Genomic DNA, 25,809 nt, shown 5'->3' with positions numbered 1-25,809 from the left:
GTTCAGCAGTCAACACAATCATCCCTCAGCACCTGATAGAAAGATGAGTATGCTGGGCCTGAACACCTCCCTCTGCGACTGGATCTTGGACTCCTTGAGTGAGAGACCTAAATCAGTCCAAATCGGAGACAGCATCTCTAGCTCCACCACACTGAGCACTGGAGCCCCTCCACTGCTGTACACTTTGCTGACTCACTGACATTCACATCATGTTTGGAGACGACACGACCGTGGTGGGTCTCATCAGCAAGAACGACGAGTCAGTATACAGAGAAGAGGTACAAAAGCTAACTGCCTGATGTAGAGCCAACAACCTGTCTCTGAATGTTGGTAAAACTAAAAAGATTGTTGTTGTCTTCAGGAGCGCACAGAGAGACCACTCTCCACTGAACAATGACGCATCCACCGTAGAGATTATCAAGAGCAACAAATTCCTCCTTCATCTGGCAGAAAACTTCACCTGGTAACCGGCTCCATCATTAAGAAATCCCAGCAGGGGCTTTACTTCATATAAGGGCTGAGGAAAGCACATAATCTACATAATATAGAGGGACCATTGAAAGCATCCTGAGCAGCTGCATCACTGTCTGGTTTGGGAATTGCACCGTCTCGGAAGACCCTGCAGCGGATTGTCAGGCGGAAGAACGTGCCGGAAACCGAAGTGCAATTCACAATGTTTAATGAAGAAACAAAGGGCAAATGCAGAAAATGAGTTAGGGTTCAGAGAACTAAACAGAGTCCTGCAAACTATGAAAACCAAACTAAACACGTAGCGTACGTAGCTTGGGTAGTCCAGCAATGTTCTGCTTGGTGGGGGACGAAGGTTATATAGCCTGGAGGCTGATGAGTGCCAGGTGTAGAACCTTAGTAGGTAGGAGAGCTGCTTGGAGTGATAGGTGGGTTAGGTGAAGGTGTGGCTGGTGGATCCCTGACACGGATAGTGAGGACAGCTGAGATGATCATTGGAGTCCCTCTTACCTCTGTCATAGACATTTACACCACACGTTGTATTCGCAAAGCCAACAGCAGAAGCATTCGGGCCCTCACGACCAGACTGTGTAACAGTGTCTTTCCACAAGCCATCAGACTCCTCAATAACTGAACTGAACTGTACCGAGCTCACACACACTCAACTGTGTGGACTTCACTGCTCTGCACCAAATACTAACTCATCCAATAAACGTTCATGTCTACAGCACCACCCATATGAAACTATTTACATGCTGTTTTGCATGTTGTTTGCACAACTTATTACAATACCCCATATAACTGCTGATATTATATTAAGTGTTCTTTCCGAATTTTTGTCCTGTAGTGTTTTGTCTTGCATCAGGTTGCACAGATGCAATTTATGTGGCTTAGGACAACTAACTTTAAGTCCTTAGCTCTGTGTTGTTTTGTGTAGTTCTGTTTTTGTTCTGTGTAGCACCATGGTACTGGAGAAAGGTTGTTATTTATAAATAAATATTTTTGGCCACAACATTCACAAAATCACAAAAAAACTAATAAATAATTGTTATTACATTAGTTAATATGTTGAGATTAAAGACAAACTATTCATAGATGTGTAAACTGAAGTGATGAATTTTCACCTTTTTTTAAAAAAAATTTGATTGCCTGTATACTGTTTTAATAAAAAGAGAAAATATTATATACTAAAATATTTAATAATAGAAATTAGTCAATTAACTCGCTATTTTTTGGTTATTTTTAAGTTCGTTCATTCATTTTCTACCGCTTATCCGAACTACCTCGGGTCACGGGGAGCCTGTGCCTATCTCAGGTGTCATCGGGCATCAAGGCAGGATACACCCTGGACGGAGTGCCAACCCATCACAGGGCACACACACACACTCTCATTCACTCACGCAATCACACACTACGGACAATTTTCCAGAGATGCCAATCAACCTACAATGCATGTCTTTGGACCGGGGGAGGAAACCGGAGTACCCGGAGGAAACCCCCGAGGCACGGGGAGAATATGCAAACTCCACACACACAAGGCGGAGGCGGGAATCGAACCCCCAACCCTGGAGGTGTGAGGCAAACGTGCTAACCACTAAGCCACTGTGCCCCCCCCCTTATTTTTAAGTTGATTTTTATTTTATTTTTATATTTTCTATATACATTTATTTTAGAAACTCTAAAAACAGAAATGTATACAGTATATTCTATATGAACTCTATTACATTTTATGCTGATAGATTTAAACAAATGTTCAGAAATTTCTAAACGTCTGAATTTTGGTGATTTGATGCTGCTCTTCAGGCAGAGGCCTTTTTATAAATCAAAATTCTTGAACGCAAATTTTCTCAAACACAACTTTAATACTTACTTTTGGAGTTGTAAAAGTCACTTTAAAGTATTTCAGGTTTCACATATTCATTTCAAGCCTTTAAAAAAAAAAAAATTCTATGCCGGAAAACAATGAAACGTTTTCAAAAACTGTATTTGTTCATGTTCATGTTCATGTTCAGTAACAATCCCTTTTATACCGTCGCCTGGGAGAACTGTGCAGAACTTATAATGCACATAGTTTCCATGCTCTTCCCCACACTGTGAAGAATAAACAGTGGTGGCTTTGGGGTAGGATGTTAAAGACCAGAAAAGAAGTCAGCCACCACAACAAGTTCCTTGTCGGATATCTGCAGGCCTCGTGGGCTTTGGTGTCGTGCCACAGTGCTGTTGGGTCACGCTAAGGAGAGCCGCAGCATGCCATTGTTTACCCACTAGGGTAGTATAAGGCTTCATGGTGAGTTTTGTATGTGGAGGAGGTGATGAGTGTGAAGTATGGGGTAAAGAGGGATATTGGGTGAGGGAGGGGACAAAACACCATCAACAATGACCTCCAGTATAGAATTACTCTGCTAAACAGTACACATCATTACACACTGCTCAGTCAGGCAGGACTAGACTTTTCTGGAAGAAAATGCAGCCGAGCTGTTCCTGTAGGTAACGCTGCAAGTTGATAAATGGATATAATCATTTCAGCTTTATTTAAATAAGGCAGTAATTCACACTGAAGATTACACTCCCGCACTGAAAGCTTGCTTTTTTTCCCTTAGAAGGAAGAAGCTGTTTCAAGCAGAAATAATGAGTAAATGTGACGTGTCTGAAATGGTTTCAAGTGCCATTGTGACAGAGAGCAGAGAATGAATGGGCAGATAAACAAAAGAAGGGAAAATAAAAAGCAGACGGGAGGTTTATACTAAGCTGAGACACTCTGGACAATACGTGTGTTGTTGTGAAAGGAAGTGTCTGGGGTTCATTGGGGATCTGGATATCAGGATGAACCTTTGTGACCATGTGTGCATTTTTAGCGCATCGAGGCCCAGTGTCAAGATCCTGTGTTTTTCACATCCAAGGCCCAGGTTTGATTCCCTGGTAGGAAATCCAGGCCGGCCATTGAGGGGTTAACTCTCAGTGCCAGTAGCAAACCTGGATAAAATAGAGAGGTTGCATCGAAGGGAATCCGATGTAAAACCTGTGCCAAATCAAAATGATGTGGTTTGGATGATCTGCTGTGGCGACCCCTAACAGGGAGCAGCTGAAGGACAACAACATACAACTGAACTTCTGAGGTTTAAGGCCTTGCACAAAGGACCAGCAGTGTCTGCTCTGTGGTCCAGAGATTTTCCGATCAAAACAGAACATTTACCTTTACGGCATTTGGCAGATGCCCTTATCCAGAGCGACTTACATTTTTCTAATTTTTATACCACTGAGCAATTGCGAGTTAAGGGATTGCTCAAGGGCCCATTTATGGCAGCTTGGTAGAGCTGGGATTTATAGTCCAACATCTTAACAACTGGGAATGTTAAGAAAGACAACAGCAAGACAATATTTTCAACCATGACAACATCCAATTCCAACAGATATCACTTTTTCATCGAAGTTTATCCTTTTCAAGTGCACATGCTTTGGCTGTTCCATTAGTAATGATAAAAAATAAAGTGCAATGAAAGACACTGACGGGGGGCACGGTGGCTTAGTGGTTAGCACGTTCGCCTCACACCTCCAGGGTTGGGGGTTCGATTCCCGCCTCTACCTTGTGTGTGTGGAGTTTGCATGTTCTCCCCGTGCCTCGGGGGTTTCCTCCGGGTACTCCGGTTTCCTCCCCCGGTCCAAAGACATGAATGGTAGGTTGATTGGCATCTCTGGAAAATTGTCTGTAGTGTGTGATTGCGTGAGTGAATGAGAGTGTGTGTGTGTGCCCTGCGATGGGTTGGCACTCCGTCCAGGGTGTATCCTGCCTTGATGCCCAATGACGCCTGAGATAGGCACAGGCTCCCCGTGACCCGAGGTAGTTCGGATAAGCGGTAGAAAATGAATGAATGAATGAATGAAAGACACTGACAGGAAGAATTGCATTTAAGCATTTATAAGTCAATATTATAGAGTACTTTGTAGTATCTAGTATCAAACAGGTCAGGGTCAATATAAAGAATAAGATCATGCGGAAAACTGTCAGTACACACATAAAGAGTCCTGACAAATCTAAACAGAACAGCAGTACAAGTTTATCATAGTTAAACAAGACGTTAAACTACGAGAGTGATCGACTAAACTCGGTCTTTACATCGAATGAACTTTACACATTTATGTAGACTTGAGACAAGAAGTCTGCAGGTTAACCGGACGTGGGGAAAAAAAACGAAACAAAAACTGAGCTAGTACTTATGAGTCAGTGGCATACGCTGGTGAGGAGGAATACTGCTGGGTGTGGATGTGACAAGTAGCTTTACTTTTTCTTGAAAGTCTTTTATTCAGAATCCAAATGTATTTTAATCAATAGCTCGAAAGTTGATTTATAACCGAGAAAAGCAATGAGTGAAACTCTAAGAAAAGCCTTCTGGGAAACTCTATAAAAACATTATTATTAAGAGTGTGAGTATGCAAACATTGTTAAAAAAAAGAAATTAAAAATAATATCGCGTGGATTTATCATGTAGTGGTTAAAATAACTCAGTCTGATTATGCTTTAATTTAGTGTAAAAAAAAAAAGTCTTAGCTTTAAAAAGGACGTTAACAATTCTTCAAGATTTCAAGAGTCATTATTTAAAAGTTTAACGCTCGATTTATTTTAAAAAAAAAGAATGCGTCAAGATTACACATTTTTTGTGCAATAATTAACACAATCATATATATATATATATATTATATATTTTTTTTATTAACTTAATTTATAACAAACGTATCATGCTCAGTGGGATCTGAATCCCTTTATCAACTAATCTAACTGGCAGAACAAAAGGTCCAGCCTCCACAGTGCCTCTCCATGCAATTAGTACATCTCTCGGGTAATGTCAGGTCAGTGTGCGAGCCGGAATGAGAGCAGTGCAAAGTAATGTGAAAAAACTGTGTTGCAATAAATAAAAGTTTCCTAACTAGGCGTTATTTAAATACAGGGCTGAACGTATTCAAACTTACAGAAGCGAACACTTTGCTGACACTGAATGTCAAACCTGATTAATTTCTTCAGTTCAAGTCTTAGTCTAAAAGTCCATAAGTGATTTATTTGTTTGAACTGTTGCATCATTTGCTGTTGGTAACCACATACGTTGCTATAGTAACTATGAAAGCACACTTTTGTCACTGTAAAGAACCAAAAGGATGAAGTATATGAAATGTGATATGAGTAGACAAACTGATATCCACACCGTATTATATAGTCGAGTTAAACCCGGCGCCACCATATTTGTACCTGAGTGGGTTTACTGCTTCTAATATCATTTATGTGTCTTTATTTGGATTAAAGTTCGAGGCCTAATGGTTAGAGAGTTTGACTCCTAACTATAAGGTTGTGGGTTCGAGTCTCGGGCCGGCAATACCACGACTGAGGTGCCCTTGAGCAAGGCACCGAGCCCCCCAACTTCTCCCCGGGCGCTGCAGCATAAATGGCTGCCCACTGCTCCGGGTGTGTGTTCACGGTGTGTGTGTGTGTGTTCACTGCTGTGTGTGTGCACTTTGGATGGGTTAAATGCATCGAACGATTTCTGAGTATGGGTCACCGTACTTAGCCGTATGTCACGTCTCTTTAAAACCCAAAGTTTTGGTAAAATATAGGATCTCTCTCTCTCTCTCTCTCTCTCTCTGTGTCTTTTGTTTTTTTTTTATATGAAACTGTAAGGACGGTTGAGTGGGATCCATAAGCGGTTCAGAAACTTTTAATGAGAGCGGGCAAACAAATCCGAATCAATGAGGCACAATGTGGTCGAGAAACATGCAAGAGAAGTCGATACCGAATAAACACAGTCAGCGAGGCAAACAAATCCAAAAAGGGGCAAAGAGTGTAATCCAGGAATACAGAGACAAGTTCAAACTCACAGAGTAGCAAACACAAGAAATAATAACTAAGGCTCGGTTCACAGATTAATACTGACCACACTTTGCATTGTGTGGCACATAAGCATGGCTTAAATCTCTGTAAATCCTAGAAATAGAAACCCGGAAGTGAATTCCGAAGGGTCCAGAAAGCCAGGTTTCCTGTGGCAGTCAGGAGCTTTGGGTTCAAGATTGAGTTCAAGCTTGGTCTCAACTAGAGATGTAAATATGGGACTGTTTTAATCCTATCCCTGTTCTTATTTTTGTTTGTACCGCCCTATAATACTTTATTTTATTTATTTATAAAGTATAATAAATATGAAGAAACGTATCAGCTTTAAACCAACGCAACCCTGATCAGGCAGTTACTAAGGATGAGGTAATGAAAGCTATGAATGCATCATGCAGCACCGCTGGTCTTTGCTGGACTGCAAGCTCCATATTTGACCTTGTGCCTGCATGAAAATAAATAACCTCCTACTGTACTTTTCTGATGCATCCCACGAGATTCCAGTTTCAACCAGATGCCCTGTGAACCTTGCTGAAGAGCTTCTTCTTCGCATTCAGAATAATAATACTGTATGTATTCATATTCGGTTACATCCTTTATATATAAATATGTACTGTATATTTAAAGAGCTGAATAGAAAGGCGGAATTTTTTGTCCTCCTGAAATCCGATATGAAAAAGAAATCCGGTCTGAGCTGCCAGTCTGAACATAGGCTCAATCTTCACCGTGTCACACTGCACCACCAGCACTTCACACTTCTATGGAGTAATAATGTTTTAATGACCCACTTCAGAGCAGATTTCACACATGACTGAATTAAGCGGGATTGATTGGGTTTGCTTAAGGTCAAGGCTAGGTTTAAGATGACCTGTCGAAGGCACTGAGAAGAAACCCACACCTGGTACATCAGCAAATTTCATGCAGATATATCTGAACACACTTCTCTGTAACAAAGGAATATTAAAACTAACTACAGAATTGAACGTCTTCCTTGTGTTTATGTGTATGTGTGTGTGTGTGTGTTTTACAGTCTTCCAATCTTCCTGCAGAAATCTCTTAAACAGTTAGCTCGCTGTGTGTTAATCAAGGCACTCGTTAAACGACACCAATAAAACAAAAGGCGTGTGGAAGAGCTTAGGCAGCAGAACACCCCTCCCGGAACAGCTGACTGTAAAACGTCGGCATCTAATAGGTTATCGACTATGGTATATGGGACAGGATGACATCATCGCCAGCCAATAGGAAGCCGGGAATGGCGGAAGATGAGAGCAGCGTTTTTAAAACTCCATTTTGCTGAGCTCAGCTTCCCTCTGTTTGAGCCGTATAGAAAGAAAGAGGAGACCGAGATGTCCGGATGTGGAGAAAAGTACAGAGAAAGGGAGCGAAGACGAGCGAGACGTGTTGTTGTGTGGACAAGGGTTTCGTTCTGTGTGTGTGTGTGTGTCACTGTATCCAGGGAGACTGGAGATGGAACGGGTTTTTCTGGCTACTGCTGAGCACTGTGTGTGTGTGCGTGTGTGTGAGAGAGAAAGAAAGAGCAAGAGAGCTATGTGCAATATGCACACAACATATATTTCTGAATTCTGTAATAAGCATGGGTGTACTGCATGCTCCTTTTTAGATCATTTCTCACTTCCTGTGTTATTGATCTTTCCAAGTTTCTCTCTCTCTCTCTCTCTCTCCGTCTGTCTTTCTCTCCATCTATGATGCACTTCCAAAAGGCGTACGCCCAGGCTAAATACGGCTCTCCATGTCCATGACGACACCCCAACATTTTGCGAATGGGCGGTAAGTGTCATGCGCTGTTCTGGTCTGGGTGAGGTAATGCTTTCTCTGGATTTCTCAGGCCGCTCGACTACGCCACTTCTTGGCCATCGGCTTAAACGGCACCCACATCTCTCGAGTGCCAAGACACCACAATGAGGGCAGTGGGATGGATATTTACACCGTGCTACTTTAGTGCAAACCTGTTCCTTGTACATTGGAAAAAGAAAAAAGATATAGGAGACACTTCAGGTCACAAATTCCTAAAGACATTCTCTGAAATTCGGAACATGAATAATTATTGGTACTGTGAACCTGTGCACTTCAGAGAATATGAGCTTATGTATGGAGCCTTGGGCGAGTATTCTTCTCCCTTCAGCTTTTCCAAATTGTGTTACAACCGTTACAGCCTGGAACTGAAATAGACGTATCTGGGATTTTATTTACACAACGTCTAACGTCGCAGAGGTGGAAAATATCTATTTATATTGTGACACAAAGGTTAATTAAACACACAAACACAAAAAAGATGTGTTGGTAGAATAAATATTCATCCCCATGGGGCTGTATGTAGTATTACCATTTTTGGTTGGAGGTTGATCAGTTTAGTATTCTGATATTTCTGCCCATTCTTCTTGGCAAAATTGCTAAAGCTTTGTCATATCAGATGGAGACTGAGCCACTCTAACAGCTTTGGCAGTATGTCCAGTGATTGTTGTCCTATTGGAAATGTTTAGAGTCCAGGATCTTCTAAGATCCCACTGTATTTGGCTCCTTCCATCTTGTCAACCCGACTAGTCTTGACAACCCGACTGTCTTGTGTCCAGCATCTTTAGGGATCCCTCTGGTTTTGGCTAAATCCATCTTGTTGGTAACTAGTTTTGCAAATTTGCCTTATGTAAAACATCCCCAAAACATAATACTACCACCACTAAGCTTCAGCGTAGGGTTAAGGCTTTCTCAGGGTGATGAACAGTCAAAGTTTTCCACCATTCACTCACTCATCTTCTACCGCTTATCCGAACTACCTCGGGTCACGGGGAGCCTGTGCCTATCTCAGGCGTCATTGGGCATCAAGGCAGGATACACCCTGGACGGAGTGCCAACCCATCGCAGGGCACACACACACACACTCTCATTCACTCACGCACTCACACACTACGGACAATTTTCCAGAGATGCCAATCAACCTACCATGCATGTCTTTGGACCGGGGGAGGAAACCGGAGTACCCGGAGGAAACCCCCGAGGCACAGGGAGAACATGCAAACTCCACACACACATGGTGGAGGCAGGAATCGAACCCCGACCCTGGAGGTGTGAGGCCAACGTGTTAACCACTAAGCCACCGTGCCCCCCCCCCCCCCCCCCATTTATCCATTCCATGGTAATCCTGTAAACAGATTACCTGAGTTGATCTTTTGCTCTCCCTTTCTTTCTGCGTTATCGTTGTCCTCTTGGACAGCTTCCTTCAGGCACAGTCACACTTGTGCCTTATCCTTTCCATTATTTCATAACAGATTTTAATGACGCATCATGCTCAAAGTTTAGGATGTGAGGGTGTAGAAAGTGTAGGTTGGTTTTTTCTAACCAAACCCTGACTGATAATCTACCTGAGCGTTGTCTAAGAATTGTTCTAATAGCTCATTGTCTTTCATGCTGCTGTTTGTTTTGGTATGATCTCTGGGACAAACTCCAGGGCCGGTCAGGTCGCAGGTGTATTTATATTGAACTGACATGACACTCTAATCACACAAAGGTCCATTCAACAAACTATGTGACTTCTTCTGAGAAACTGGTTGCGCCAGAACTCATTTATTTAATGGGTGGTAAAAACTTCACTACCCATTATAGTTATCATCATTGGTATCATCATATAGCTCATCAAACTATATGTTTATTTTTTTTTTTATTAAATACTTTTGCAAACTATTTTCTCACAAATAAATAGGATGGACTGAATGAACATGCATGCATTGTATTAAACACTTTCATTCAAACTCCAATGTATGTACTGAAGTATGTACAGTACAGCACACCATTTGCCTGGCATTGTTCAGAAAGAAAACACAATCTAAAATAATCTGAAACAATGCTTAAAAAAGTTCAATGGATATAAAAACCTGTACTCGGTGTACACTGATGTCAGAACTTGTGATAAGATATTAATGACAAAGTGGCACTTATTTATGATTTCAGCAAAGGGTTTCAATTCGTGTATATACATACAGTACAGTACCTAAAGGACGAGGAGTTTGTTCATAGGAAATAAGTTTAGCTTTAGCTTCTCCTCCAGTGCCACTTTGTTATTTTTGGAGATGGCACAGCCGAAAAAAAAGTCAGAGCACTCCCTTGTGGTGCCAGCATGAATTTCAGCCCAAAGTTTCAGCTCAACTTTCAGAGCCCTGCCCAAAACAAGTTCACAGCAACCACACAGTGTGCAATGAATCATAATTCACTTCATTGTGTGGAGAAAACATGCTGTTGCTAAATATTTATGCTAAAAATTGGTGTTTGCTTACATGGTGTTTGAACAAGGTCCTGAATAAAAAAGAAATAAAAAATAATCACTGGATTATATTAATATTGTTCTTTGGATGAACCATAACAAATGAAGCAAATTAGCCCTCTAACAAATGCTATATTTAGGCCTCTGAGAATTCTCACTGACCTTCAACACAACATATGAGTTGCTGTAGCTGTTTAACGAATCATAACATTCAAATCATCCGACAAAAGGAAATATTTTTTTTGGTCATATTGACATCGAGGCCTCATGAATGCATACACACATATTCAGTTTCCAGTGTATTATGTATGCGTGACTATGATGTGTGGTCTCAATCTGGCTATTTCCAACATTAGTTAGTGTTCAACTGAGTGTTGGTCTGGTGCATAGGAGCAATTTGGTGGTAAGTGTGATCTTTCAAACATCTCTCCAATGGCTTGGGATTTTCACACAGAACTCTAACAACAGCTTACTGAGAACATTCATTCATTCGTTCATTCATCTTCTACCGCTTATCCGAACTACCTCGGGTCACGGGGAGCCTGTGCCTATCTCAGACGTCATCGGGCATCAAGGCAGGATACACCCTGGACGGAGTGCCAACCCATCACAGGGCACACACATACTCTCATTCACTCACACAATCACACACTACGGACAATTTTCCAGAGATGCCAATCAACCTACCATGCATGTCTTTGGACCGGGGGAGGAAACCGGAGTACCCGGAGGAAACCCCCGAGGCACGGGGAGAACATGCAAACTCCACACACACAAGGCTGAGGCGGGAATAGAAACCCCCAACCCTGGAGGTGTGAGGCAAACGTGCGAACCACTAAGCCACCGTGCCCCCCCAGCTTACTGAGGGTGTTTCAACAGGGTGATGAAAACAGCTGGGGAATTCGAAGCGGAAAGTAAAACCAGACAGACCAAATCTCATCCAAATCCTTACAAGTTCACAACAGCTAAATACTATGTCAGGTGCAGACGTGGGACAAGAGTACATGTCTCTCAGTGGGCTTCAAAACTGAACCACTGAGGAGGAAACGAAAAGTGGTCTGGTCACTAAAGACCATCGAGCTTTTGTTGTGAAAGTTACCCACTGATCGTGTGAGTGTTGTGGAGATAATATAGACGATGTTTAATCCCAGTTGGATGGACACTCAGACCACAAGGTATGTATTATTTCTAATATAAACTAACAAATACAAAGTGTGATAAATGTCCTACATACATTATTATAAACTGTAACAGTGTGTAAAACAATGACATCACGTTTACTTTGGTTGCCGGTTTATAAAAGTTGAAAATGTTTAGAACTGGAACGACGAGCACCTTGTGCTCCTGAGCTGCTGCATTGAACTCAGCAGGAGGTGAGAGGTGAAAGATGCCTGCATAAATTAAGTCCAGTTTATCCATCATCCTCCCCTACATTAGAGCTTTGCCTTTTTACAGATTTCCTGCCATGTTTTTTTCTTTTTTTAGGTTCAGCAGAGGGTTCAAGAAACAAGGCAAGTTTTCACTCATTTGTTGGCCTGCATGGTCTCTCGGATTTTAATTACACTGATGATCTTTGGGATGAACTAGACACCTGGTCCCCATTTAAAGCAACTCTTTTCTACTTGGCACACCATACCTGTGCATCGCGACTAGCATGCAGAATCCACTCACTCACTCACTCACTCACTCATTTTCTACTGCTTATCTGAACTATTCTCAGGTCACGTGGAGCCTGTGCCTATCTCAGGCGTCATCGGGCATCAAGGCAGGATACACCCTGGACAGAGTGCCAACCCATCGCAGGGCACACACACACACTCTAATTCACTCACGCAATCACACACTACGGACAATTTTCCAGAGATGCCAATCAACCTACCATGCATGTCTTTGGACCAGGGGAGGAAACCGGAGTACCCGGAGGAAACCCCCGAGGCACGGGGAGAACATGCAAACTCCACACATACAAGGCAGAGGCGGGAATCGAACTCCCAACCCTGGAGGTGTGAGGCGAACGTGCTAACCACTAAGCCACCGTGCCCCCACAAATAAAATTGAATTGGTTTATTTATAATCACAGTCTTTGATTGTTTCCCTCCAGAGTCTATTTCCTCTCAAGGTTTCTTTGTCATATCGTCTCAGTGCTATACACAGAAATCTAAATCATTTAACTGAAATAAAATTACACTGCAGTTACAATACTTATAAGATTTCCTCCCACCTCCCAAAACCTTGTCAGCAGGTGTTTACAGACTATAAACCGGACCTAGCTGTGAACGTCTGTGCCAACGTCAGTATGCATGATAACCTGTCAAGACGTAAGACCCAAGCAGCTTTGCGTCAAAGTGCCCCGGGTTAATCTCTAGGTCCACTATGACCCTGACCATGATAAAGCACTTTCTAAAGATGAAAGCATAATGGAGACGAACATTTTGCTCATACTGTGAAGCGTTAGTGATTCCAAATATCATTTCTAACATGTGCCAGAACTCTAACTTAAGGAAAACTAAATATTTTGTGTATTATGAAAAGATCTTTTAAATAACAAGCTATGACATTTCTGGCATATTTCCCACTCCTGCTAATGATATGGCACATAACTGTGGTGTGTGTCCAGGTTAGCTTTTTTCCAACACTAAGCAATCCTGAAATCAGTGCATGCATGAAAATATTTTAACTCTCTCCATTATTTGGCAATTGGCATTGCAGGGGTTTCACCACTGTCTTGTGCCCCCAGGCCCAGACGCAGATCCTATACACCCATGGCCCTACTGTATGTAGGATAAGTGGTACATAGAAGGGATGGATGAATAGACAATATGCAAACTCACCTGTATCCAGAGCCTGTTGTAGGTCGAGTGGTGCACTGGGAGCTAATTGGGTTATGTAGAGAGGCTCATTTTCCCAGCCTAATCAGATACAAAGAAAAACCATGTTGTAAAAAAAACTGACAGAGGATAAGCTCTTGATTTTAGACTGAAACTTTGTGACTTTCCTTTCAATAGATTAAAATGTGAGCCAATAGCAAAGTCAATACATTGAAATACACAGAAACTAGCATGCTTGTGTATTGACAACACAGTCATTTAATAGCATTTTGACAGAATCTGGTCCTGTATGATGGATTAGCTTTAAGTGTATGGACTCTAATGAGTGATAAATCTCACCCGGTCTCTCCAGCGCTTCAGTGAGCCTGAGCACCACGGCTGGAGCCTGGTCCGGAACGGTACACTGCTCCAGAGAATCCCCCAACCCACAGCCTGTCATCAGAGACACACACAAACACGCACACACACACAGGGGGATTAACTATAGACAATCCTCTATGCTCCGTCTATTATTCACAAGAATAAGAAAGAAAAAGGAGATATGCGATATTCCACCACTGACACCCCATATTCTCTGATTAGCCACCTGCCTCTAAGTCACCATGGCAGTCCTCCCTCGAGACAAAGCTGTCACACTCACACGGCCATTACAATGATACACACCACAATGTCCACACAGACACAGAGATGGACACAGGATTTATGAGCGTCTGCACATAAACCGCCTGGGGATGGGACGTAAATTAAAAAAAAATACTTATAGTCATTATAAAGTAAAATACCACATGAGAGTAAAACAGGAACCTATATTTCTTCATATATGATCTGTTTGTGTATATAATCCATTAGACAGGATAATGGATTAGCCTCTAGCTCAATTCTCTAGCACAATTTAAAGTACAATACATGGTGTGTGCTGGAAATGAGCACATGTTCAAACATTAAAGTTAGCATATGATACTTTTTTATTCATTGTTAGCAAGCATGGGGTTTTTACAATAAAAACAAATCCTTTGAATCATTAGCAGATTCACTTAGTATTGAGTAAGAATGTTAGCATTAGTACAATGTACAGTATGTTAATATTTTAGCATAGTTTCATTTTTATTCTTACGTATGTTTGTAATACTAATGAATAGTTTGTGGTTAGGATAAATATCATGCTTGACATCCTGTTTGACACATTAATACAAATCTAATGTTAGTTAAATTGAGCTAGCGTTCAGCTTAGCTTAAGACTCTAACCTGTTAAACTGTTATATGACCCAACCAAAAATGATTAGCTTGATGATGTCCCATGTTCATGACCTCCAGTACTTAGCAGTAAAGTATAAAAGAGACTTGTCTGCCTTCTAACCCAGTTCCTGGGACAGACATCAAACGAAACAAAACATCTGACTAGGTTTGAGCCAAATATAAAGAATCCACAAATATCAGAGGGAGTTCATGTACTGGCAGTGCGCTTGCTTTCGCTATGCCTTTGAAGCTGATGGCGGATAAATAAGCACGCACGCACACACACACACACACACACACACACACACACACACACGCGCACACACACACACACACACACACACACACACACACACACACACACACACACACTATTCCACCAGTCCTGTCAAATTATACTACAGGATTGAAAATACCAATCGTGTCATGATTAGCGATGCGACAGCTAGCAAAGATGCATGGCATTTACATGCTTGGACTGAATAGCATCGTTTTTTTGTTAGATATTTACATTGAACAGCGCACCATTTACATCATATTAGCATGAGCATTATTGACAGAATTCCTAGGAGAAATTCCCGGAGCCACATTGTTTTCCTAGTGTGACTTAAGGAACAGCGGCTGTCCTGGATTCCTGTTTGGGGGCCTTCATCTCTACTCTAGTTAGTGACAATGCTAATTAGGACTGATGTGTACCATTTGCTGCTATCACTACCTCTCCGTCTTAGCGTTCATTCTTCATCATTAGGGAATGTTTGTTTATCAGATGCTCAGGCGCATCTGTTGATTGTGGAAAAGGTTGTTGTTTGGGACTGTGGATATAGCTGTTATGCTAAGCAGCGAGCTAACCCTGTAGCATCATGCAGAAGAGGTGCTAGGACCTAAATTCACAGGACTGAGCGGGACAATGTTAAATTAGCATACATAAGATTCTAGCCATGCAGCTGGGAATCAAGTCTAATCCTGTACAATGGGAATTGGATGGAAAAAAAAACTGTTCTGGAAGTATCATTATGTAAATGCACAGTTTAATACTAGTCTATAGGTAATACAATGAGGAATGGCTGAAAGGGTACGATTTGGAGCAATAATGACAAAAAGTGAAAGAGATGAATAGCCGGAACATCTGGGAGTTTTTGATGAACGTGGCACAAGGATGGAACCTGGGATTACACTCGTTAACGGCAGCGTGCATTGGTATTCCAGCAGCACAAAGCGCCTTTAATTGCTCCACATCCTGTCAATCTCTCCACGGACTCCGAGAAGGCATGGCTTATGAATGAGCAAAGAGGTGAGGGTGGTTCTGACAGAATCATAATTCTCTCTCTCTCTCTCTCTTTCTCCCTCACACACTCTCTCGCTTTCTCACACACATAGCATCTCTTTCCTTTGTTGTAGAATCCTCACACTTTCCAGTGTGTATTGTACATATAATCTGAATGACCTGGGAAAAAAAGGCCAAACTAACATTTGCATGTTCTCCTTTAGTTCAACCTGGTTTATTTGTGGACTAGTTGGTCATGTTTATATGTTCTCATACTTTCCTCCCTTGTCTTTAAGAGCCCTGTATTTTCTGTATGCTTTCTCGATTAGCATTGCTGTCACACCCCATCACGGTAGCAATCCCTCACAAGGCAGTACCTCACTTTGAGACGGCCTGGACCTCTGGAGCCCCGACTCCTGCCTGACTGAGAACAATGCCATTACGCCCGCCCCTGCTGAATTCAAACGCACTTACCCAGTCACGCTCGCTTCACCCCAGTAAAGCACTTAGAAGGTCAATTTTGTTGTTTTTTTTACCTTTTTTTGGTTGTTAATGATAGTCATGTTTAAAAAAACAACAACCCCACTGGTATTAAAAAAAGACCATGTTTAAATGGCAGATGCTAAATGCTACACATAAGTTATCTTAACTTTTTGCACCATAATCTTATTTACTTCATTTAATTTATTTACTATTTGCGCTACAGGTTGGATGCTAACTACATTTCTTTGTCTCGCTATCTAGTCACTGTGTTCATAGTTGTTTGGAATATAAACACCACATAAGACACAACATTAATACTTGAAATAGAAAAGTAATATTTGGACTATATAATACAAAATGTCTAAAAATAATACTAATATGGATTTAGTGGAGATTATAACATGAAACTTTACAAAAAAATCCTGACCGTGACTAAGATTCTGCTACGTCCATAATTAATAATTAATTTCTTCTAATTAAAGTGAACAAGAATTTCTGTTCTGTTTCTGAAACTAATGTAACCAAAACTGAAGTTAAACAAATAATAAAAATGGAATATTAGGATAAAATAAAACTATTAGGAAATAAAAATATGCAATAAAAAAAATCTTATTCAATAAAAAACAATTTAAACACTAACACAGAACACTGCCTATCGGTCATCTTTCATGGATCAGCTTCAATGATGTTAAGCAAAAAAATCGCAAATGAAATAAAAAGACATGGTGTATACCTAGTTGTACTGTGTACTCGTATAAAAACAGCTAGAGTTATAATAGAGGGAATAGAGCAGGATGCTTTCAGATAGCGGCAGCCTCATTGTTACTGTCCAAACTCAATGAGCTCCAGCCTTGATGTTTTAGAGAACACAGGAGCGCAGCAGATGTTATCTCTTTTCTATTAAGTGGACAGAAAGCAATTTCTTGGGCTTTCACAGTGGTGCGTGTGTGCGTGCGTGTGTGTGTGTGTGTGTGTATGTCTGTGTGTTTGTGGGTGTGTGTGTTAAAGCGAGGTGGCACTGCTGCCGTCCAAGTGACAGGGAATTACAGGGATCAGCACTTTTGCACAAAGCCATTAATGTGGCTGTATTCAAGGGTCAGCCCACTGTGTGTATAGGAAACATAAATGTACAATAGACACACATACACAACAATCCAGTGCATTCTTACTTTCAACTTCAGCTTTCACTTCTCTAACTTTTATTCACTCAGAAAAAAAAAAAACAAAAAAAACTTCCACCTGCTGTAATCACATCTTATAGTGAAACAAAACTAGTCAGAATGGTGTGCAGTGCACTCCAGATATCACCAGGGGGCGTTGCAGTCTCTGCTGACTTTCAACAACCTTTGTGTGATAGAGGAAGTTCTTTGCTCTATGGTATCTATGTGTAGAAGTATCAGTGGCACAGTAAAAGGCAAATCACCGGGTTCTTCAAGTCATCAATCAAGTCATCTTTGGGACTTTCTCTCTCTCTCTCTCTCTCTCTCTCTCTCTCTCTCTCTCTCTCTCTCTCTCTATATCTATATATATATAAATATCTATATATATATATATATATATATGTATATATATATATGCAATGTATGTGTGTGTATATATTTATTTATTTATACAGGTAATGCTGTGGTATTCTAGAAGCTATAAAATCATGGATAGGCCACTATAATCGCTATCCCTAAATAGAATTGGCTTTCGTACTGTATGAATCATGTTTCAGTCAGTATTCCCACTCAAAATCTGTACACTGTACACTTCACACCTCCTACAGCTGAGGAATGGCAGTACATTACGATTGGTATACATGCATACAGCAATCATATTCAGGCTTATTAAAATTCAGACGCTACAAAGAGGCTATAATAAATTCACAGGTCTTTTACACAGAATGCAGAAGTGAGTCCAAAATAAGAAAGTGTTTCACTTTTTACAGATATTAGATTATATTATCCATCTTTCCTTTCTTCCCTGGATCTGGATCCTTTTCTTATCTAACACACAGGGATGTAGGGAAACTGGAGCCTATCACAAAGGACTCCCTGAGTGCCAGTCCATCGCTGGGCACCACTGGACACACACCACAGATGATTTAGAGATGCCACTGAGCTTACAACACATGGACTAAGGAAGGAAACACCCGGAGAAAACACCCACAGCAGGAGGCAATTGAGGGTTAAAGGCCACGCTCAGGGGCCCAGCAGAGGCAGATTGTTGGACCTGGGTTTCAAACTCACAACCTTCTGATCTGTAGTCCATTCCCCACAAATGTTATGTTATGTGTTATATGTTATGTTACGTTACTTTATATCATGTTATGTTACGGGTTATTTACATTTACGGCATTATGATTAAAAAATGTTAAATAAATATCTCCTGAAAAAAAGAAAGCTTTGAACAAATCAATGCTTTCTTAATAACAGCTTTATGTGGCACATCCTTCATACAAATCCATGCGTAAGCTGTTTGAAATATTATAGTATACTATACTATAGAACGAGTGCTTTAATATAAACATGTGATAGCTGACAACGCTGTCAGAGCTGCAGTTGTAGACAATTTTCAATGGGGCTGTAGTGAGTGTGTTGGCCAGACCTACTCTGCTAAACACAGGCAGTGGTCCTACAGCAAGGATCATACCAAAGCCCAATCAGGAGGGTTCTCCAGCTCAGCTCAGCTAGAATCTACTAATATTAAGTTCTGTCATTTGTAGCATGCGTTAACATCAGACTTGTGGTTTTTTTCTTTATTGTGTATTGCACGTTTACTATTGCATCCTCCTCTGATTCATTAACCTGGCACAACACTGTGGCATTTATTATTCATTCATTCATTCATTCATTCATTCATCTTCTACCGCTTATCCGAACTACCTCGGGTCACGGGGAGCCTGTGCCTATCTCAGGCGTCATCGGGCATCAAGGCAGGATACACCCTGGACGGAGTGCCAACCCATCGCAGGGCACACACACACTCATTCACTCACGCAATCACACACTACGGACAATTTTCCAGAGATGCCAATCAACCTACCATGCATGTCTTTGGACCGGGGGAGGAAACCGGAGTACCCGGAGGAAACCCCCGAGGCACGGGGAGAACATGCAAACTCCACACACACAAGGTGGAGGCGGGAATCGAAACCCGACCCTGGAGGTGTGAGGTGAACCTGCTAACCACTAAGCCACCGTGCCCCCCGGAGGTAAACATTATTCATTATAATAGAATTTTCAAGATGTATTGTTCAGAATGTGACCTGAATTGAGGAGTTAACCCTTGTATGATGTTCAGGTCTGTGGGACTCGTATTCATAAACATCAATAGTTTTGAAAAACTTTCCATCCTTGTAAATTTGTTGATTTTTTTTCCACTCATAACTTGATTGATTTGATTTTCTTTTTTTATTACATTTTATTACAAAACAACAAAAAACGAGTAGCACTTTAATTAAAAAATGTGATGTAATAAAGGTAAAGGGCAAATATTAACCATATATGCTGTTTATATTGCTTGTAATTGGGATGAAGTAAAGTATAATTTTATTATATTATATTATATTATATTATATATAACTAATTGATGTGCTAATACTGATTATCAGCACAGCTCTGATTAGCAACAGCTAAAACACAGCTGTGCTGATATTCAGTAAAACTGCATGAATTGTGAGTGCATATTATATCAAATTATATTAGAAAATGTAAAATGCACTGGACATTTATGGCATTGTTTTAAAATATAAATATAGTAATACTAAAACATTTCACAGCTACACCCTAGACATAAGAAGAAATGAATGCAGGTCAAAACATATAATATTGTATGCTAAAAATTATTTATAAGATCTACAGAAATAAGATATTATAAGATCTACAGAAATGTTTCATTATTTATTTAGAGATTATTCGTTATTTTATTTAGTTACAGCTTCTCCTTTGTTCTCTCTTTCTAGATAAGCTCTTGTAGAAGTTGTTCTCAAGTTTATTATTTATAAATACTCTAGTACATATTCTTCAGATAAAGTTCTGCATCTTGGCTGCATAACCACTGGCAGTTACTACAAAACATCTGGTTTCTATCTCAGAAGCTGAAGGAGATTATGACTAAGTCCTGATAAAGGAATGAGTTGATGTAGAATACCGACCTTATCAAAAAAGGAAAAGTCTGATCTAGAGGAAAAGATAAATGACTGCAACACTTCCTTATGAAGATCGAGAATTCACAGTGGGATCAAATTGAAATTGTTGGATTACCTTAGTCTCCCTTAATTTGCTGAGAATCGAGCGCATTTTGTTGACTATATAAACCACACTTCCCACATAATTCAGCGTTGTGGAGATGAGAAGTGAATATATTTGAAGGAATATGTTTTTTTCCAATGAAATAAAGAAATTTAAAAACTATAAACCATGAACGAGAAACAACATGAACATGATCCAAATAGTATTCGGATATTCTAAGAAGAGATGCCGACTCCATGTTGTCTTTGAGGACAACAACCTCAATCAATACAAAATTGTCAAACTGTATATTTACAATCGCACCCTCCAGTGTCACCCAAAGAGGATGAGGTTCCCTTTTGAGTCTGGTTCCTCTCAAGGTTTCTTCCTCTACCATCTAAGGGAGTTTTTCCTTGCCTACCATCTAACGGAGGCTTGCTCACTGGGGATAAATACAAACACATTTAAATATAAGTTTATATAAAATAGAAAAAAATTTGTATTATATTAATCTTTGTATAATATTACATTTTTGTATTACAGTATGTTTCTTATGTTCTGTAAAGCTACTTTGAGACAATGCCTATTGTTAAAAGCACTATACTAATACATTTGAATTGAATTGAATTAAATTGAATTGAAATTAATTGAATTGAAATGGGGGGGCACGGTGGCTTAGTGGTTAGCACGTTCGCCTCACACCTCCACGGTTGGGGGTTCAATTCCCGCCTCCGTCTTGTGTGTGTGGAGTTTGCATGTTCTCCCCGTGCCTCGGGGGTTTCCTCCGGGTACTCCGGTTTCCTCCCCCGGTCCAAAGACATGCATGGTAGGTTGATTGGCATCTCTGGAAAATTGTCCGTAGTGTGTGATTGTGTGAGTGATTGAGAGTGTGTGTGTGCCCTGCGATGGGTTGGCACTCCATCCAGGGTGTATCCTGCCTTGATGCCCGATGACGCCTGAGATAGGCACAGGCTCCCCGTGACCCAAGGTAGTTCGGATAAGCGGTAGAAAATGAATGAATGAATGAATGAATTGAAATAGAAAGACAACAAGAAGACACACAAAGTGCGCTAGGCAATATGTGACCTTTACACCCGTGCTAATTAGACAACAATGTGATTCAGGTACCTGTGGTCATGCGCTACGGTGCATGCAGGGTTCACAACCATGTGTTTGACAAATGGTTTGTGGGAACTGCAGTCCAGTGGTGTTTCAGTGCAACCCTGACAACACAACGGATATCTTCCTTAACTACAGTAGGTGAATTTTTCTTGATGTTCTACTACACACACAAAGTACAAATAAATTCAGCTCATTTAAATCATATTTTATGTATTTAAGGAAACTGTTTCAGCAATCCTCACAAATCCCATCCCATACACTCCTGACCAATCCCACCCAATAAACACTTTTGATCTCGACCAATCCCACCCCATAGACACCCCTTATCAATCCCACTCACTCCCTTGCCCATTGAAAACTTGACCATTCTTGCCCACTCCCATAGATCCTTATCTAAGTCTATTTCTAAATTTAAAAAATATAAACAAACTAATATAAAACAACTAAAAGAACATCTTAACTGTCTCTAAATCTCAGCAGTATGTGAATGAAAAAAGTTTCAAATGCAAACACTTCCATGTCCACTATGCTCCTAAAACTTGAGTTTTCATTGGGTGGGTTGGTGGGAAGTGGGTGGGACCTAAAGTGGGTCCTAAACCAAACAAACTCTGTATAAGTAAACAATTTTATTCTTTAGAGCTATCCTAAAATACTTTATTTAACCTAAACTGCTTTTGTGAGGACATTCCATTGACACAATAGCTTAGTCATGCATTATCTAAACCTAAACCAAAATTAAAAGGTTTTTAATTAAAACCTAGATTATTCTAGAGAAAACATGATATTTTGTGAGGACCCGATGTTAGTGGGGACATTTTACCCTGTCATTGTGAGGGCATTTAGTCTGTTTTGGTCCTTACACCTCACAAAAGTGAAGGCATGACTGAACACACACACACACACACACACACGCACAGCAGGCACACACACTTACATCTCTGGGCTGGTGTCTATTCCTGCTGAATCGTTTAGATAATTGCAATAATATGTCACTGAGACTTATTGAATTTGGAGGTATGATCTGAAGTAGCTAACCATGCAAATGGTGTTTCTCAGCCCTTATTGATTTTGTGTTCATTGTCTATTCCTTTAGAATATGTTACAGAAATCAATCAGTCCCACAAATTTTATCTCTTATATGCACACACACTCATGGTCTCTTGCTTTTAACGCACCCACGCGATTTTAATCATGCATGATTAAAATTACAATTAAGCTCCACAAAGTGGTTCCATAAAGAAAATGGATGACCCATTTAATTTCAGGCAATTTTCAGAAAATTTCAGATGAATATCAATGTGACCCTTTAAAAGACAGAAAGGGGTGCTTCCACAGTTCTGTCAATGTTACTGGACAACATTTGAAGTTTTTCAGCCTGGCTATGATATATAGTGAACATGTCTTTTTATTTCCCTCACGAACAAATAAGTGGTGGATCGAGAAGGAAGAGCACGAAGGAGTGGAAGAAGATGAAAGAGGAAAACATGAGGCATGGATGTAAAGGCTGGAAAAAAGCAACAGGGAGAAAGTAAAAAAGCTAAGTATGGAAAGAGTGAGTGAATTAATGAGATGAGAAAAAAGGAAAAGAGAGAGAAGAAGAGAGGAAAGGAAAAGCAGGTGCCAGAATCGGCCCAGAGAGGGAGGTCAAACCGCGGGCTTCCCAAAAAGACGCCACCTGGTAGGGGCTCGTCCTCGGATGTTTCCCCGCCAGCCAATGACTAAGGCCCGTGAGAGAGGCGTGGAGCACATGCCTCTTCAATTAGAGCAAGAGAGTGGGAGAGAGCAAGGCAGAGGAAAAGAGAGAGAGAGGAAACACACACACAGAAACACAGATACACAGAGAGAGTGAAAGAGAGGGAAGGGTGGCGGAAGAGAAAATGTGCAAAGTTAGCAAAGACTAACTTTTGAGACCTTTGCAGAAGGCAGTAAGGCAAAAAAAAGGAGGCTCCATACATTAAAACAGAGGTTTAATAAAATCTTTTGTTCGAATTAAAATGTGAAACACTGAGAGCCTGAAAAAAAGGTGGGAGTAAGTCACAAGTAAGTCAAGTCACAAGTAAGTCTCAAGTCATGAATGTCAAGTCAAAGTTAAATAGAGTCTTTTTTTATTATTTGTCAAGCAAGTCTCAAGTCTCAAAGTTGCGACTTACCTGTAAGTCTGACTCGAGTCAAGTCGAGTCCCCCATCTCTGAGTCATTTAACTCAAGTCTGAGTCAAGTCTAAAGTCATGAATGTCAAGCCAAAGTCAAGTCGAGTCTTTTTTTAATATTTGTCAAGCAAGTCTCAAGTCTCAAATTTGCGACTTAAGTCTGACTCGAGTCAAGTCATATGACTCGAGACCCCCATCTCCACAAAAATACACTTTTTGGACATTAATAATAAAAAGAAAAAAAAAGTAATTTATTTGAATATTACTCTTGAATTTAAAATGAAAAAGCACTTTGATTCAATGGTCACAGCTGTGTTTACTATCATATTATTAATTACCCATTTAAAGATTATATGTACCAAATATGGTAGTTTTACAGATACAGTGTATATGATACTGAAGCGTTCATGAATTCCTGATTCTGATTGGTCAGAAGGTGTTGATTCATTTTCTATAACAGAAGCTCTGACAGTAACAGCTTTATATTAATTCACTGTCTAATTTGTTACCCTTTCCATAGTAATGGCTTTAATATGGATTTGTAAACAAATTAAGATGTAACATTCATGGAAGGAGTCTACAGTGTTAGCTCTTGAAAGGCCCTAACCCAAATGGGTGTCACCCCATTTTGATAGCTCCGCCCCCACACACACATACGCAACCCAGGCAACTATTATGACGGAACCTGCTGGGGCGGCTGGCCGAGGGGATATTTTTATCAATAAATGAACACAATGAGTAATACTATGGTAATACAGATGTATTTTTGTAGTACTGTGTGTTGTACCGTGAAAGGTTTAGCTCCGTTTCACGCGGAAGACGTTCAGTTCTCTCCAGCGCTGGAAAGCTGATCCTATATTAACACGGGTCCTGCTTCTTGCCTTATCGTATTATTTTTTTTCGCTTTTCGTTTTTATTCGCCATGTCAATGTTTCAATTACTTTCTGCTAATGTCACACATGTGCACTGAACACTCTCTCCGCCGCATATTGACAAGACACGCCCCTTTCTGCTCATTGGCTACACGTTTGTTTTGTTTGTCGGCCCGACTCAGTTTTCTGAAGCATTTCTCAAACAACGTGCACCACACCTTTAAGAATATTGCAGAAACAGCATAAGTGAAGATGGTTTCACAATACAAATGTACCTTTGATTGGATAATGAGTATGGTGTGATGCATGATAAAAAAAAAAAATAAATGTAATAAAATACATAATATATCAGGATGTGCTGTTATAGGAATGTAATCATAGTTGTGAGTTTGAATCCGAGGTCTGGCAAGCTGCCACTTCTGGGCTCTTGGAAAAGGTCCTTAATGCTCAGTTGTATAATATGAGACAAAAATGTAAGTTGCTCTGGATAAGGGGTGAGAGGAAAAAGTGCATGTTGAAGTGGGTGTGAACTCCGTGCAGCAGGGTGGCGATCGTCACAGACCGCAGTACGTAATGGTCATTTAGCGAGAACTCGTTATAGAGCTATTAGAGACGTTCTCGGCTGTGAACGCAACTAGAATCTGAGTGTGTGAGAGCGTGTGTGCACAACATGCACTCATTTACAAGCTCCCGGCTGTAGACCACTGGGCCATGCATAATTAATAAAGCAAGGGAGATAAAAGCAGACTGAGGTTATTTTTTTCAGCTCGGCGCAGCACATCCATGCTCGTGTTTTCAGAACACGTCTCTCATGTTTCTCACAGTAATTGGCATCCGTTAGAGAAGCAGGAGAGAAAGTGAATGTAGGCCAACACACTCCTGCGAGCCACAAAATATTTATCAGATATTGCCCATCCACCCCCCGCAGCCCTGACGCTCCACATGGCGTGCAGACGGATAAAGTGCTGCCACGGGCTCTCTGAGCATGTCTGAGTACAATAACAAGAAAACACACTAAAATTACAGCAACT

The 25,809-nt window shown here is 40.7% G+C and overlaps 1 protein-coding gene across 1 annotated transcript in view; it reads right to left on the bottom strand.

Annotated features, from left to right (window-relative positions):
* The window catches only part of pik3r3b (phosphoinositide-3-kinase, regulatory subunit 3b (gamma)), a 222,657-nt gene that overhangs the window by 136,000 nt on the left and 60,848 nt on the right, over positions 1-25,809 (bottom strand). Inside the window, exons 3-4 of the mRNA XM_060867539.1 lie at positions 13,778-13,870; positions 13,442-13,519 (exon numbers count right to left, since the gene is read on the bottom strand). Of these exons, the coding sequence (XP_060723522.1) occupies positions 13,442-13,519; positions 13,778-13,870 (171 nt within the window). The remainder of the gene's footprint in view (positions 1-13,441; positions 13,520-13,777; positions 13,871-25,809) is intronic.

The sequence above is a fragment of the Tachysurus vachellii genome, chromosome 4 (assembly GCF_030014155.1).
Source record: "Tachysurus vachellii isolate PV-2020 chromosome 4, HZAU_Pvac_v1, whole genome shotgun sequence".
NCBI classification, from domain to species: domain Eukaryota; kingdom Metazoa; phylum Chordata; class Actinopteri; order Siluriformes; family Bagridae; genus Tachysurus; species Tachysurus vachellii.
Note: the sequence above shows the minus strand (reverse complement) of the source record. Positions and strands in the feature narration are given on the sequence as shown.